This window comes from Struthio camelus, chromosome 1 (genome assembly GCF_040807025.1).
Source record: "Struthio camelus isolate bStrCam1 chromosome 1, bStrCam1.hap1, whole genome shotgun sequence".
Lineage (NCBI taxonomy): Eukaryota > Metazoa > Chordata > Aves > Struthioniformes > Struthionidae > Struthio > Struthio camelus.
Window position 1 is genome coordinate 129,156,665 of NC_090942.1, and position 17,408 is coordinate 129,174,072.

Sequence of the window (17,408 nt, forward strand, 5' to 3'; positions counted from 1 at the left end):
TATACTGTCTCTCCTTTCAGCAGTGTGAATTCGTCCGAGACAAAGTACTGGGCTACATGGCCTTTATAATTTAGTACAGCCGCTTTTAGGACTCATTGACCTCAGGGCAATTTAAGATTGGATTGTGCTTTCACATGTTGAAAGGCAAACAGCACCTTCCAGGCTCACCTCCAAAGCCCTCCCTGTCAGAGCTAAGTACCCTTCCGTGGGAATTCTTAATCTGATCAAAGCTTGGCCTGCCCTTCTCATTTACTTTTTGTCTTCCTAGAGCTTGCTGAAATGATCCACTTGCATCTGCACTGGGCCCACCACATGAACTCTCAGAGTTGTGTTGACTGCTCTGCCACGGGCAACACTGCTGCCAGCAGGAAACTTTTGAGTCTGGAAAACATGGACCTGAGAAAAAGAAGAGGAAGGGCAGACCTAATTTGCACCCGCAACCTGGACCATAGCCTTAGTGTGGCCTCTCCAGCTGCCCCAACCAATTTCTGTCCCATCTCCACACTCTGAGCTGACAGCAGAAAGGGACATACCAGCCTGCTGGAGCAAACGCTGTAAGGCAGATTCAGTCTTACTCAGCTTCCCCATACAAACCCCTCTCTGACTCCTCTCCCAAACAATTTACTCAGGCTAGGTCAAGTGATAAAAGCTCGTCTTTGTGACAAGCACAAAGAAACAAAGAGAGACAATGGCAGACAGAGGAACCTGAATTATAACTGCCCCAGCTACTTATGGACCCATCATCAGCCCTTCCAGGGCTCATCTCCACAAGCAAAGAGCAGTGCAGAGGCACAATCACAGGCAGGCCTGCAGGAGAACCCAAATCACCTACTGAGAGGAACAGACACCCTGTCCAGGCTCCTCCACAGCTGTCCCAGGAGAGACTGCTGTGAAATCCAGCAAGATGAGTCAACAGGAGTGGCTCTCCCTTTTGGATTGAAGAGGGTTACTGCATAGCGATATGGGACACGTTGTGGGATGCAGGGGAAGAGAATTTCAGGATTGTGCAAGTCTTATCACAGGACCTTTAAGAGAGTAATTGGAGGCAGAGAAAGAGAGGAATCTAGGTGATTTGAGGAGGAATGAACATGGGAAACTAGAGGGACAAGGGGATAAAAAGGGGCTAGCTGTGTGTTAATGCAACCGGTCAGCAGGCTTGCCTGGCCATGCCCTGTGCCTGATCAGTGCAGTCTGTCCTAGCTCATTAAATACCTTTCTAACTATTTTCCTGGGTGAGGGATCAGGTGTTCTGTGTGCACGTGTTGAGTAGCAACTGGATTCAGACCACAGGTCATAGGGGCCCAGCAACTGGAGAGATTGCAGTGAGTGAAATTAAAGTGCCAGCAACTGGAGCGAGTGAGGTTACGCGACTGAGTGCGCAGTTGCTAGCGAACGTGAAGCTGGACTAGCTGACAAGCAGGAGAGGTGACCTGGGAGCCACATATGTGTGTGTGTGTCTAGGGGTGAGATCACAGGGATGTTGGGTACAGGAGGAACCAGGGGAGTCCAGTCGACTGCCAGGGAGACCATAGGGTCCGGAGGTTGACTGGGAGACCTGCTTGTATGTATGCACATGCATGTGTACATCTGTATGTCTCTAACGGTGAGACCATAGGGGACTTGGCTGCTGAGGGGACCAGAGGAGTCCTGGCCAACTGCCAGAGAGATCATGAGACTGAGACCCGTTTGTGTACAGGTCTGGTGTGTGTGCACGTGTGCCTGTCTCGAAGTACGAGGCACCCAGAAGAGCAAGGATCCAGGATCAGCTACTGACTCCAAAGCCAGTCAGTGGAGGAATCCACATTGTACATATATATCTGTAATTCCCACTAATGGGCCTTCTTCCTGATTAGCCAGAGAGGTGAACAGGACGAGGCTGTTTGTGCGAGTGCTGAATATTCATATTCATCTGTGTGACTGGCCATGTACTTATTTTGTACATATGTGCATTTGTGTGGGTGCCTACTGTGAATATATGGTCAGCCTTGCTACTGGTTGGACATGGGGACAAGGAGCTCGGGCAACCTCGCCCCTCTGGGCTACCAGGTTTGGCCTCCTTCCTTAACAACCAGTACCGGCAAGAGGATTTAATGACTGAAGAGAAACAGGACAAACAACCTTATACACACTATGCGTAATATATGCAATCATTGAAACCTCTTTTACCAGAGTGTCAGCTGGTTACCTATTATCAGTAATGGCAACTTTTTCAAGCATTTGAAAATCTTGGAATTTTTGTAACCTTTCAAAATCCTCTCCCCCCAGAACCATATGACTGGTTCACACACTAATAATACTCAAAATAAACTAAACTACTCAAAATAAACTAAAATAAAGTCTTATTTTAAGAGAGACAGAACAAAAGAAAAGCTAGGACTTGCCAGACTGCTTCAAGCATGAGCTCCTTCCCTGTACATCCTACATCTTTCCAATGCTATGAAAGGCAGAAGTCTGCAAGAGTAATGTTATCAGTTACAGAAAGTGTCAATAATCACTCTCCAAATGGCATACAATACTCAGATCAAGGTATGACAAGAGTTACAAAATAAGTTATGTGGCCTTAACATACTTGAAAGTATAAAAACCACACAAAGTTTTGCACAACTTCACGGGGTTCCAAAATACATCATTATCAAGACTTACATGCATAAGCATTACCTATTTATGTAGCACACTGCCACTATAGTGCTTTCTGTTCGCTATATACTTTCCTTCAAAACATGGTTACTTACATTTGCTATGTATTTATGATGATGAAATCTACTGCATTTAAACAGAGTTTATTCATGGAGAAAACAGAAACAGGAAACAATCCCTACATATATAAATCTAAAGAGAATGCTGATGGATATCTACTTTCCCAGATAGCATAGTCTTTCCAATTTGTATCTGCATCACTTTGAAAACTGCATGTAGATCCAACTCTAGCTAGTATCACAGCAAGACTTATGTTAAGTATAGCATGACCCAATGCAAACCCTGTTTCTTCAGTAATATGACAGATTTGTTCTGCTTTCCAGATGAAATGCCTACATCAACACATTATCTAAAAAGGAATGGCCAAACTTCTGAACAGCTTTAGATCAGTCAATCCTCATATGCAAGGCTCTCATTTTAAAAGTAATCCCTCATTACATTATCAGCAAGTAGTTCTGTTTCAGAGACTCCATACTATAATGTATCTGTTCATCTGCTGAAATCAGATGTGCATGGCACTTTTCTTCAAGGCTTGACAGATTTCTGCACCTTACAAACCTGAAATTATGAGTATTTTTTTTTCTCTGTCCCATTCCATTTACATAAGCTATCTTAATAACCTGATACAGTGAACAGTGAGTTCTACTCCTAACTCCTTCCAGGTTCCTTTCAATTGCCTGTTTCAACATCCAGGCTTTCCACACCATGCCTTGAACTAAGCAGCAGCAACTTTTTACAGCATCGCAGAATGGCCGGGGTCAGAAGAGACCTCTAGAGATTGTCTAGTGCAACCCCCCCCCCCGCTCAAGCAGGGTCAGCTAGAGCAGCTTGCCCGGGATTGTGTCCAGCTGGGTTTTGAGTATCTCCAAGGATGGAGACTCCACAATCTCTGTGCACAACTGGTTCCAGCGCTCTGTTACCCTCACATTAAAGAAGTGTTTTCTTGTGTTTGCATGGGATTTCCTGTGTTTCAGTTTCTGCCTCCTGCCTCTCGCCCTGTCACTGGGCACTGCGGAGAAGAGACTGGCCCCACCCTCTTTACACTCTCCGATCAGGTATTTATAAACAGTGATCAGTTCCCCCTGAGCCACCTCTTCTCCTGGCTAAACAGTCTCAGCTCTCTCAGCCTTTCCTCCTATGAGAGATGTTCCAGTCCCTTGATCATCTTCATGGCCCTTTGCTGGACTCGCTCCAGCAGTGCCATGTCTCTCTTGCACTGGGAAGCCCAGAACTGGACCCAGCACTCCAGGTGTGGCCTCCCCAGGGCTGAGTAGAGGGGCAGGATCACCTCCCTCCGCCTGCTGGCAGTGCTCTGCCTAATGCAGCCCCTTGGCCTTCTCGGCCTCAAGGGCGCATTGCGGGCTCGTGTTAACTTGGTGTCCACCAGGACCCCCAGGTCCTTCTCGGCAGAGCTGCTCTCCAGCTGGCAGGGCCCCCTGGTGCACAGGGTTGTTCCTCCCCAGGTGCAGGGCTCTCCACTTCCCTTTGTGGAACTTCAGGAGGTTCCTGTCTGCCCATTTCTCCACCCTGCTGAGCTCCCTCTGAATGGCAGCACAACCGTCTGCAGTATCAGCCACTCTTCCCAGTTTGGTGTCATCTGCAAGCTTGCTGAGGGTGCGTTTGGTCCCATCATCCAGGTCATCCATGAAGACCTTACACAGTACTGGTGCCCCAGGATTGACCCCTGGGGGCCACCGCTAGCGCCTGGCCTCCAGCTGGACTTTGTCTCACCGACCACAGCCCTCTGAGCCCAGCAGTTCCACCAGCTTTCCATTCGCCTCACTGACCACTTACCTAGCTGGCAATTCAGCAGGCTGTCTGTGAGGATGTTATGGGAGACAGTGTCAAAAGCCTTACTAGAGTCAAGGTAAACCACATGCGCTGCTCTCCCCTCACGCATCAAGCTAGTCATCTCATCACAGAAGGCTATCAGGTAGGTTAAGCATGGTTTTTCCGCTTTGTAAATCCATTCTGACTACTCACAATCACCTTCTCCTTCATGTGTTTGGAAATGGTCTTCATTCGCTCTATAACCTCTACCTGGAGCGAGGTGAAGCTCACCGGCCTGTAACTCCCAGATACTCCTTCTTGCACTTCTTGAAGAGACGGGTGACATTTTCTTTCCTCTAGTCATCTGGAAGCTCCCCCCATCGCTACAATCTTTCAGTGATTATTGCCAGTGGCCTTGCAATGACATCGGCCAGCTCCCTCAGCACCTGTGTGGACGCACCGCATCAGAAGCCGTGGACTTGCATACATTCAGTTTGTTTAAATATTCCTTAACGCTGTTAAGTTGCAGCGTACCCTGCTGCAGGCTTTCCCACTGATGCTGGGGGCCTGCGATTGCTGTAGGCAGGTCTTACCAGTAAAAAAACAAGGTGAAGAAGGCATTGAGTACCTTGGCCATTCTCCGTGTCCTTTGTCACCAGGATCCCTGCCTCATTTAGTAGTGGGCCCACGTTTTTCCTAACCTTTCTTTTGCTGCTTGTGTACTCATACAAGCCTTTCTTCTTGCCCTTCATATCCCTCACCAGATTCAACTCCAGATGGACTTTGGCTTTCTTAACCCCACCCCTGCAGAGCTGGACATAGTCTCTATATTCCTCCCAGTTCACTTGTCCCTTCTTCCACCTCCTGTATGCTTCCTTTTTATGTCTGAGTTTAGTCAAGAGCTCCTTGTTCATCCATGCAAGCCTCCTGCCACCTTTGCTTGATTTCCAGCTTGGCAGCATGGACCATTCTCAAGCCTGGAGGAGATGATCCTTAATATCAACCAGCCGGACTCCACTTCTCTCCAGAATGGTCTCCCATGGGATTATTCCAAGCAGATCCCCGAACAGGCCAAACTCTGCTCTCCTGAAGTCCAGGATTACAATCCTGCTTTTTGCTTTTTTCCCCTCCTCTCAGGATTCTGAACTTGAGCATCTGATGGTCATTGCAGCCAGTGCTGCCCCCAGCCTTCATATCCCTGACCAGTTCTTCCTTGTTTGCAAGTACCAGGTCTAGCTGAATACCTCCCCTTGTCAGGTCCTCCATTGTCTGCGTCAGGATGTTGTTGTCAATGCATTCCAGAAACCTCCTGGATTGCTTGTGCCTGCCTGTGCTGTCCTTCCAGCAGATATTGAGGTAGGCAAAGCTCCCCTGAGGAGCAGGTTGTGTGAACATGGGGCTTCTGAAGGCGGTCTCATTTACTTCTTCCTGATCAGGTGGTCAGTTCAGACAACTACCATAACATTGGCCACATCGGCCTGCCCACTAATGTAGCTCTGAGCTGGCTCACCTTCTGTCCCAAGGCAGAGCTCCGCACATTCCTACTGCGCTCTCACATACAGGGCAACTCCCTCTTTTCTGCCTCGCAGCCTGTCCTACCTAAAGATCCTGCACCCATCCACTGCAGTGCTCCAGCTGTATGAGCTATGCCACCACATCTGTGATCCCAATGAGATCACAGCCCTGCAACCACATGCAGACCTCTAACTCATCTTACTCCCAGTGCTGCATGCATTAGTGTACAGGTACTTCAGAGAGACACTCAAGTCTGCTGATTTCCCAGAAAGGTTGAAAGCTTTCACCATAGTTCTGTCCGGTAGGGACTTCCTCATTTATGTGGATATGCTTGAGGTGGGACCCCTTCAGCCCCGTTTTCTTGATTACAAGGTCCTTCCTGTTCACATAACCCCACCCACTTTGCTTGTCAGCTTGGTCCACCACTTCCTTACTTGATTGTTGCTCATTTTCCCCCTTCCCCATCATCTTCTTGGTCTCCTGTTCAAACTGCGATTATAGATAGTAGAACTGCTGGCCAACGTTTGCATAGATGTAGTTCTTCAAGAGACACCATTCAGTATTGCAAAGATCTGGTCAATCACACATAGTAAAACTAAAGGGGCACATAGAATTCAGTTTCAGTTTCTTCTGGGACTTGAATTTCTGCAGGCAAAACAACAACCTTAAACTTGCCAAGGTGTCAGGGTAACTCAAAGAATGAATATTGCTGATCCTCCAAATCTCAAAAGGTTTAGAACGCTAAACATTTGGCAAAGGCTCATTTTTGTTTCTAGACTTATTTCCAGGTGCTCATTTATGCTTTAAAAAAATTTATATATATATCTATATATATCTATATCTCAACAGTTACCCACTGCATTTCAGAAACTCCACAGACACTCTGATGTCTTTTTTGCCAATTATCAGTCTGTCTTACAGACTGGATCCAAGTATCTAATGTTAAAACAAAATCCTCTCTGAATTCCTTCCATTTCTCCCTGTCCTTCCTCATCAACTTTCAGGCCCTTTTGTGCTTCATTAAGGAGCAGCACTAGGCACAAAAATGTATGTTTTAAGTAGTTCAAATCTAAGATAAAACATCTATCAGCCCAAATCAATAAGTAGTACATTTTTCAGCAAATGCTTTTATTGAGAGCAATGTGTTAAAAAAAAAAAACTTATCAATGCTCCTTTGACACTAGAAGGACATTATACCTACTTTCCAGTAATTATAACTGTATTTTATATTCTTTATCTGATACAAATTTTTGAATTTTTAATCAGATGATAGTTAATCTGTAAAAACTATGAATTCTGTAAAGTGTTTGTTTTCTTAATACAGCGCTTCCTTAGAGAACTGTCAGGAACCAAGGTAATATAAACCAACACACAGCTGCTCTACTGACATAGCCAAATAAATAAATATAAAAATTTTTAAGAACAAGCAAGCAAACAAACAATATATGGACAGATACGCTGGATACTAACTTTCCTTTCGGATTTCCTATACCATTTATTGAACTGAACTACCAACTGACTGTAACAAATATGTTCAGGTCTTAGAAAATAAAGAATTAAATGTCTGAAGGGTCAGAAAGAGTAGGAGGAGGTACGTGAGTCATCTGAAAATAATCCATCATCTTAACAAACTCTAAACAACCATGGTCTAGCTGCACTAGTTACACAATACTGAAAAGAGATGCAAGGGCAGCACGTAGCTGGACTGACTTACCGCTACCCCTTACCCCTCAGTACGGGAACCAGCTATATTGGAAACATCCAATTTTCCTTTGCCATTCTAACATTTCAGTTCTCTTTAATTTTACAGGAATCTAATAAACCATGCAGTTATATATTTTTAATCTCATATATTAAACAAGGGTTAATCTTTCTCAATCCTTTCCTAGTAATACAAATGAGAAAAAAATTCAGCAAAAGCCAATTTAATAAGCTGCTGAAGAAAGAGTATTCTATAACACACTGAAGTTTCTGAATGATCTATTATAATAGCTGTTCGACAGAAGATAGCTATTCAGAAGAAATGTATTACTGTCCAGGACAGTAGAATATTTAGCCATTCCTTTAAATATGAATGCTATATTTAAGATCCCCATCCTGTCAGAGAAAATATCTTAAATGTACTGGAAAGGATTTTTGGTCCTAGTAACCTAGTATTCCAGGTAACACTGAATAAGTCAATCCAAGCCTTTCTATATGGTGCCTAAAATGCCCTTAGAAAATAGCAAACCAGAAAAAAAAAAAAGATTTAGTAAACGTGATACAGTAAACTTGATAAATGACTCAGATCCTAGATTAAGTCCATCTAAAAAGCAAATATGGAGAGTCAGTATCTTGAAACGATGAAAGGGGGAAAAAAACCAACCAAACCACACAGCCAGCCAGAACCACAATTCCACTAAATCACAGTCGACGAACAGCAAGCAGCAGTAGCTTTTGGCCCCGTCACCCTCAGGCTGCAAGTAGCATAAAACAGGCCCAAGAGGAGCCAGACTCTTCCTTCCTGACTTCATTGTAGCTTTGAGCGTCAAAGGCATTCCCCTACAAACGCAGCCGCTGGAGATCGAACATTCCCCAACCCCTGTCATCCTGCAGAGATGAAGAAGTGATGGGAACCTGTATCGGAGCCGTTTTTAATAAGTAGAATGCTTTTCACTAAAGGACATTCATTCCTCAAGTTTAGAGAAGCAGAATAGCTATACTGCAGCAAGAGGCAAGACGGTGGAGATGGTGGAGTTCAGGATCCTATGAGGAGGGAGCAGGGCAATGAGTAGGATTGCAACCCTGGACTTCAGGAGAGCTGACTTTGGCCTCTTCAGGGACCTACTTAGGGGAATCTCATGGGGTAGGGCCCTAGAAGGAAGAGGGGTCCAAGAAAGCTGGTTAATATTCAAGCATCACTTCCTCCAGGCTCAAGAGCAGTGCATCCCTCTGAGGAGGAAGTCCAGCAAAGCGGGCAGGAGACCTGCATGGATGAGCAAGGAACTCCTGGCAAAACTCCAGCAGAAGAAGGAAGTACACAGAATGTGGAAAAGGGGACAGGCCACTTGGGAGGAATACAGGGATGTTGTCAGAGTGTGCAGGGATGCAACAAGGAAGGCTAAGGCCCCTTTGGAGTTAAATCTGGCAGGGGATGTCAAGGACAACAAGAAGGCCTTCTTCAAATACATCAATAGCAAAAGGAAGACTAGGGAAAACGTGGGCCCGCTGCTGAATGGGGCGGGTGCCCTGGTGACAAAGGATACAGAGAAGGCAGAGTTATTGAATGCCTTCTTTGCTTCAGTCTTCACTGCTAAGGCCACTGCTCAGGAATTCCATACCTTGGAGGCAAGAGAGGAAGGCTGGAGAAAGGAATACTCTCCCTTGGTCGAGGAGGATCAGGTTAGAAGAGATCTTTTGTCCAAACTGGACATCCATAAATCCACGGGCCCTGACGGGATACACCCACGAGTGCTGAGGGAGCTGGCGGATGTTATCACTAGGCCACTCTCCATCCTCTTTGAAAGGTCCTGGAGATCAGGAGAGGTGCCTGAGGACTGGAAGAAAGCCAATGTCACCCCAGTCTTCCAAAAGGGCAAGAAGGAGGAGCCAGGAAACTCCAGGCCTGTCAGCCTCACCTCCATCCCTGGAAAGGTGACGGAACAGCTCCTCCTGAAGGTCATCACTAAGCATCTGGAGGACAAGAAGGTGATCAGGAGTTCCTGTCAGCATGGATTCACCAAAGGGAAACCATGCTTGACCAACCTGATAGCCTTCTCTGATGGAATGACTGGCTGGGTAGAGGAGGGGAGAGCAGTGGATGTTGTCTGCCTGGACTTCAGCAAGGCTTTTGACACTGTCTCCCATCACATCCTCCTAGGTAAGCTCAGGAAGAGTGGACAGTGAGGTGGATTGAGAACTGGCTGGATGGCCGAGCTCAGAGGGTTGTGGTGAATGGTGCAGAGTCTAGTTGGAGGCCTGGCTAGCGGTGTCCCCCAGGGGTCAGTCCTGGGTCCAGTCTTGTTCAATGTATTCATCAATGACCTGGAGGAAGGGATAGAGTGCACTCTCCTCAGCAAGTCTGCTGATGATACTAAACTGGGAGGAGAGGCTAACACACCAGAAGACTGTGCTGCCATTCAGAGGGACGGGGACAGGCTGGAGAGGTGGGCGGAGAGGAACCTCCTGACGTTCAACAAAGGCAAGTGCAAGGTCCTGCACCTAGGCAGGAATAATCCCCTGCACCAGTACAGGCTGGGGGTTGACCTGCTGGAAAGTAGCTCTGCAGAGAAGGACCTGGGAGTGCTGGTGGACAACAAGTTAAGCATGAGGCAGCAGTGTGCCCTTGTGGCCAAGAAGGCCAATGGGATCCTGGGGTGCATTAGGCAGAGTGTTGCCAGCAGGTCGAGGGAGGTGATCCTGCCCCTCTCCTCAGCCCTGGGGAGGCCTCACCTGGAGTACTGTGTCCAGCCCTGGGCTCCCCAGGACAAGAGAGACATGGCACTACTGGAGAGAGTCCAGCGGAGGGCTACCAAGATGATTAGAGGGCTGGAGCATCTCTCCTATGAAGAAAGACTGCAAGAGCTGGGCCTGTTTAGCCCGGAGAAGAGAAGATTGAGAGGGGATCTCATCAACGTGTACAAGTATCTGAAGGGGGAGTGTCAAGAGGATGAGGCCAGTCTCTTCTCTGTGGTGCCCAGCGACAGGACAAGAGGCAATGGGCACAAACTGAACCACAGGAAGTTCCACCTAAACCTGAGGAAAAACTTCTTCACTGTGAGGGTGACAGAGCACTGGAACAGGTTGCCCAGAGAGGTAGTGGAGTCTCCTTCCCTGGAGATATTCAAAACCCGCCTGGATGCGATCCTGTGCAATATGCTCTAGGTGACCCTGCTTGAACAGGGAGGTTGGACTAGATGATCTCCAGAGGTCCCATCCAACCTAAACGATTCTGTGATTCTGTGAAGACCGTCTCTGCTCCATCACTTCCCGAATGCCTTTACTTCCTCTAACTCCATAAAATTTACTCTGTCAGAGGATTTCAACAGTCTTTATTAAATTTTCCCAGTTTGGTAGGACACAGAAAGGTAACTATGGACTATCCAATATCTTTTAGTGGTACACCGGCCGTTACAAGAGAGAATTTTGTTGTCTCTGGCTTGTCTCATCAAATTCAATTTTCATTCAAAAAATGTTCTGCATTTTGGTAAGTAGCTATCAAAAAACCCACAACTTTTACTTTGACTCTGATAACTTTATTTTAGTCCAAAATTATTTTTTTCATTTCCCTAGAGTTTTGGAAAACTTTTTTCTTTTTTTTTTTTTAGATCGGAAACTTTCCCGCCTCATCCCTGCTCCCTTTTTTTTTTGAAAAACAGTACTGCTGAATGCAATGATGCACATGATTCCTCAGTTTGATTTTTCAAATTTTTCCTGCTTCTCTCCCCTCAATTTTCTTTTTCCAGAAACTTTTTTCTTACAAAAAGCTGTGGTGTTCTCAATTTTCTTTTGTGATTCTAAGCGTTTCAGAGTTCAAAAAGTTGCAAAAAATTACAGTAGAAAAAAATTGTCCCCAACAAATTATAATTAAAGAGTTAAGCAAGAAAAAAGGTTCAGAAAGTTGAAATTGCTTCTGTCTTGCACTCGTTCTTAAGAAAGCCATGTTTCCTGCACAGATGAGCGCCCACATTCTCCATCTGAAGCTGTGCACCTGTTAATTTAGATTCTACTGGAGAATTTTTCTGTGCAGAAGCTGAGAATCTCATTCTTCTGATGGCTGAAGGAGAAAAGAAATCCCCTCCCCAGACTGATTCCTAGCACCTCCTTGAAACGGAATCAGATTTCCTCCCCTGTCTGATGACAAAATATCTGGAAAGTAATAGTTTTTTTTATTGACAATTCACAAAAGGATTAAAAAAACTGAGTACCTGAAATTTTTTTTGGTGCTTATTTTATAAGCACAAATTTTCCTATTTTGCTGATGTAACAGATTTGTATTATAAAAATCGTTTAGGAACATTTGTGTAGGCAGGTATATTGATGACAATGAAAGAAAACAGGGGGAAAGCAAAGAATTAATTAGTTAAGGGAAAATAAAATCAGAGTAACGAATGCCAGAATGCAGGCAAGGGAACAGAAAGAAAGGGAGGTATATGAACTGAAATTATATTGGAGACTAAAGATCACAAACTTCCACAGGTGAACCTTTTTCTCAATAACTACCCCCTCAATTAGAAACTGTTACCAAGATAAAAAAAATACAAATTGCTTGTTGGTTTCTTATTAAGCTTTGATAAAATCAATTGTACCCAGAGTATAAGAACAGGAGAATGAATCACCACCAGAAACGTCATTAATTATTTCACGAATGGAGGATGGTCACTTTCAAAGAACAATGGAGAGCAAAACAAGTCTCTACCTTTAGCAATAGTGACCACTTTTGCTTGAAGAAGTTTCCGGTTCAATAGTAACAACATGTAAAATGTAAGGATTTACTGGTCAAATGTGATAGCTGCCAGACCAGTAGCCTCCTTTCTTGCCATACACATATGGATAAACAACATGTTTTAATAAGGTCTCTTTACTTAAAACATCATTTATAAGCAGTCTTGTGAAAGCACAGACCATACATCATACTATATACTAATCTATAATCATTTTGCACTTAAAACAAATCCAAATGCATAATCAGCAGACAGCTCAATTCCCATTCCGGTTATTCAAACTTCAAAACTTTTTCTGAAGTATTTGCCTACAGTTACCACAGGGTGGTAGCCATGCTAACAGTTTCTCCTATATTATAGCAGAGTTAATATTTTAAATTACCTCTGTGGAGCTCTTCTGATTGATAGGGAGGTGCCATTTATTTAGCTGAAAAGACAGAAGTGCCAACTTTCCCTGACATCACAAAACTGAGGCCAGAGGGATCCTTGTACAGCTTCTGGCAAGAGAAAGACTGAGAGAATGATTCAAGTAATAACCCGGTAAAGCCCTGTCCTTGGAAGATATTGGTGTGTTCCACCCTTGTTTTCTCAGTTTAGCAATTATTCCATTGGTGTCTCCTCTTCTAAAAGCACAGCATTCAGAGCTTTGCTCTGCAAAGAATGAAAAGAACCTTCGTATTTTAAAAGCTGTCTAGAAAAATAGGTAAGGTAAGAAAGCAACGTACATTAGCAGCAAGTGTATCTGTGGTTTTTTTGCTCTGTGGCACTATATTAGTACTGAGGTGAAGCGCTAACTCCAGATCCAGAACGGCACACCCATCAAAACAAGTTCCCTGTGTAACATCACTGCTGGGGCAGACACCAGCGGGGCTACTGTTGGAACAGAAACAAACCAACAACAGTTAGAGGAAACTCATTTAGAACACAGTACACCTCCCTTTCAGCAAATACATTCTTTAACTTAGTTTTGATGTCGTGACTTGTGGCAGCACACGTTAACTGTGATACAGGTTTTCATAAAAAGCATATTAAAAGAATAAAATTATTTTAAAATAGTGAAAGGATGAGGAAAAAAAAAAAACACATTTCAGTTCTTGGTCTTGACTGCCGTTCTCAGAACGCAAATTTCTCCCAGTAACTCAGCTATTAAAACAACTACACTTCAACTCTCGGTATGGTCAGTATTACTATCTTTAGCTATTTTACCTCTATGTAATATAATGACTTTGACTCAAATAATCTTAGCATTAACAATCTTGATGATCATTGAACTGATGTCAAAAGCACTGCAGACCAATGCGTAGATCACTGTAGGCTTTCATTTGCACAAGTAATCCAGTAATTCCTTTAGATTTATATTCCATTCAAAGAAAGATTTCCAGTTATATCAAATGCATGCTGAAAGCTGAGAACATAAATAAACCCTAATACTTAAAAGCATTGCTTATTGTATTAGCTAAGCTAGACAACAGGAAGAGTACTTGCTGCCTTCTGTATTTTTCTCATATGAAGGTGAAATATTTGTAGATCAAATAAAAAATAAGAATGGCTCCCGCACTTCAGAACACAAGCATGAGCAGTGATCATGAATATAACTCGTAATAATTCCACCATTAGGATATCCTCCTGCACTTACTAGTGCTTGCATGTTGACTAAAAGGGCCTTTCAAGTTACAATGCCTTTTGAAGACAGATAGGAACAGAGAAAACAATTGTCAAGTCAGATTCGGAAAGAGCAAAACAGACTCTTAAAAAAAATTATTCCCTGTAACGTATGAGTAAGCATTTTGATAGAATGAAAACTGCACTGAAAATAAATATAAAAGGACTTGTTCTTCTGCAAAGTACTTCAATAAAATATGCAACAGATTGCACCAAATGGCATTCCAAAGACAACAGATGTTTCTCTGAAGTATACTTATAAGCCATAATTAAATATATCCTTTCCAAGCTGCATTCAGAAAGAAAAATTATAAAGTCTCTCAGGAAGCAGAGTTACCCATCCAGCTCTTTATAGTCTGAGCATCTTGGAAGTCTTTTATAGACTACATTCCGCCATTATTAGACACTTTATGCTCTGATGACAATTCTCCAAGTATGCTGTGAATCTAAAACCAACTGATCTCTGTAAGTGCCACAAGGATGTCTGAGTATCACCTCACATCTCAAGTTATTTCCAAAAACTTTTTCCTAGTTACCATTATATTTCAGATTAACTTCATTTTTCAATCTTTTCTTAAGGCGCTCTTTCCCTTTGTGACAAAACACAGATGAGCCTCTACCACCTGCCCCTTTATTGAATCACATGCTCCAGAGCTGCCTTCAGTTCTCAAATTCCATCAGTTTGGCAGAGTGACTTCTTCCAGTATTGCAAAAAGAGCAGATAAGTATCGTTTTTAAGAGACCGTAAAAGAACATGAGTTTCAACTTTCCACTCGAAATTAGGAGACAACAGTAGTAGAAAATAAAAGTTTCTCTGCAGTTTGGTAAACTAGTGTCCTGATACACTGCTGCACTTAATACAGAAGCCTTTGATAGATACCTACCGGCATGGGACATATTTCAAAGGCCACTGCCATAGAAAAATGAAATACTTTTATTGAAACGCTTATCCTATTACAAAGCTGTGCACAATGCCTAGAACAAACAGTGCTCCATCTGTTTTCTGGTCTTCTGTTTTCATCTTTATAAGAATCATGAAGGAGGTGCAACAATTAATTTGCTCTTACCACTGTAAAGAGACATCTTTCCTTCCCAGTCTTATACTAAGCAAGGTGAGCCATGTCTAGCCCACTTATTTAGATGAGCCACTACATTCCCCTAGTTAAACGGACTGCACACCAATAGTGGCACTTCATTTAGACTCGGTTCTCTCAAGGGAAGATGACTTCCAAAACTGGCAGCTAGCTTAGCATAGCTTAACAAATACGGTTTTATAGAGAAGCCTCAGCAGGTGCTGAATGCACTTGTCTAAGATGCTTTTTAGCAAATCACAATGCAGCCTGGCCTTGGAATACACGGACAGAAATCAACGAACACTGGTGTACACTTGGCATCCTCCCACCCGGCAGCCTCGTCATCGCCGAGTACTGTGCACATCCATGCTAAACTTGTTACTCAGAACTAACACAACAGAAAACTTTAAAAGTCTTCTTTTAAAAACTTCAAAAAGGGAGAGGGAGGAAGGGAGAGCAGCAACAACATCCTGGAAAGGCATACAAAACTTTGCAGAACCGATACTTAGATGAACTAACTGAATTTGAGTCATCATCTGAAGCACCCGACTCTCAGCCTGCCTCCACACATTGTTCTTTCAATGTCATCTTTTTTCTCAGAAAAGCACATATGGACTTTATCGACACGCCCTCAGTTTCTACTTTTCCTATCCAGAATCTTAGGAAAGTCATACCTGATCTCTATTTATTTACTAAGCTGTTTGGAAAATGAAGTGTCCATCCCTCCTCCTCCTCCTCCTTCTGTAAACATTGCGAGAGAAAGAAAAAGCACATCATCTTGCATTTGTCCCATGCTGCATGGACTCCCGCATACAGGTATATACACACTTCCCCTGTGACACCTTCCAATCTTCCCCTCCCACAATCAGTCCTGAAGACACAAAGTGTACAGGTCCCCTGAGAAAGAAGGTCAAGAGTATTATTAAAATCTTCCATTCACACGCCATAACTTCAGCCAAACTGGGCAAAAATCTACAGAATATGAAATTCAGAAACCCTTGCTTTTTATTTTTGCTCACTACTAGCAAGAGAGTTAAGCTCTCAGTGACACTTTGAACCTGTTCACTAGAAAAAGAAAGTATTTCATTCTTATTGTACCACAGAGACAATTAAGTTAACTTCCTTACTGAAGCACATCATTAGTGTTCTAATGTTCTAATGAAAGATGTTCTCACATTCAGGACACACATGCACAAGCCTAATATATATTTCATTTCCTTGAGGCTATTTGAACATGTGAGAATATGAAAAAGGAATCATAGGATCTTAAATGTATTATTAAAATTAGTGAAAAGAATTTGGATCTATTTTTAGAGTAAGTCATCAAATTTCATTGAACTATTTTCACTACATTTGAAGATGTAGTGTGTTTGAAGATGTGTTCTAAATGTCATTAATCTGAAGTACGCATAAGCAATAGGCTGCAGATTAGCCTTATATGAAATCTTTACCAGAACAATATCACTACTCTTCTTTCAGTAATTCCAGGTGCCAATAAAGTGTCTAGGATTAAAGTTTCAAATCTATTATCTTTCTTCTTTTCTTTGAAGCAGTGGACACTTTGCAATCACGCGTTTACTTAGGGACACACTAGCAAGCATTTTTCTCTCTTTTTAACACATTTGCCTGACTTAGATAACTAATTGCACCATCACCTAATCCTCATCCTTCCCCCAGGGCACCTAGAAAAATCTTCACAGGGGGGCATAAAAACACCTAAAATCACATAAAGTTTTTTTTTTTTTTAAATAATAATGAAAAGGATTACCTTATCCTTTTATCTTCAACTTTTTTCAGATATTCATCTCTCTTCAGTACTCCCAATATTGTTTCCCTTTCATGTTCCAACAAAAATGACAAATTGATGATCTCCAAGTGCTTGGTCATGATTCTTCAACAGACACTCCTTCAATGACTGCTTTGTCCAAGTAACTCTTCCAACAATTTATTTACACAGGTCCAAAGGCATGCTTGTGACAGAAAATTCACAGTCAAGCAGTACTTTGACAAACGTTCTTTAAATTAATCAGATGTCAAAACTGTGTTGCTTTGGCCTTCCAATTACACAAGAAATAAAGGCTTATTTGTTTCTTCCTCAAAAAAAGTCAGTCATTTTCCTGGTCAGAAAATGCCCACCTGTCCTGGTTTGCTGCAGGCCTTCAGACTGTACGCACAACTGGCATCAAAATCAATTTACTGCTGTAATTGTAGTTTGGAGCCACAGAAGAGCTGGATATATTTATTTCAAACTATCTGAAAGTCAAAAGAA

General features: G+C 43.1%; 1 protein-coding gene across 4 annotated transcripts in view; it reads right to left on the minus strand.

Moving 5' to 3' along the window:
• Positions 1 to 17,408, minus strand: part of SYTL5 (synaptotagmin like 5) — a 100,590-nt gene that overhangs the window by 53,621 nt on the left and 29,561 nt on the right. For all 4 annotated transcript variants that reach the window (XM_009686313.2, XM_009686312.2, XM_068916793.1 and 1 more), the window contains exon 2: positions 16,908 to 17,392. In XM_009686313.2, coding sequence (XP_009684608.2) covers positions 16,908 to 17,026 — 119 coding nt within the window. In that variant the 5' untranslated portion in view covers positions 17,027 to 17,392. The remainder of the gene's footprint in view (positions 1 to 16,907; positions 17,393 to 17,408) is intronic.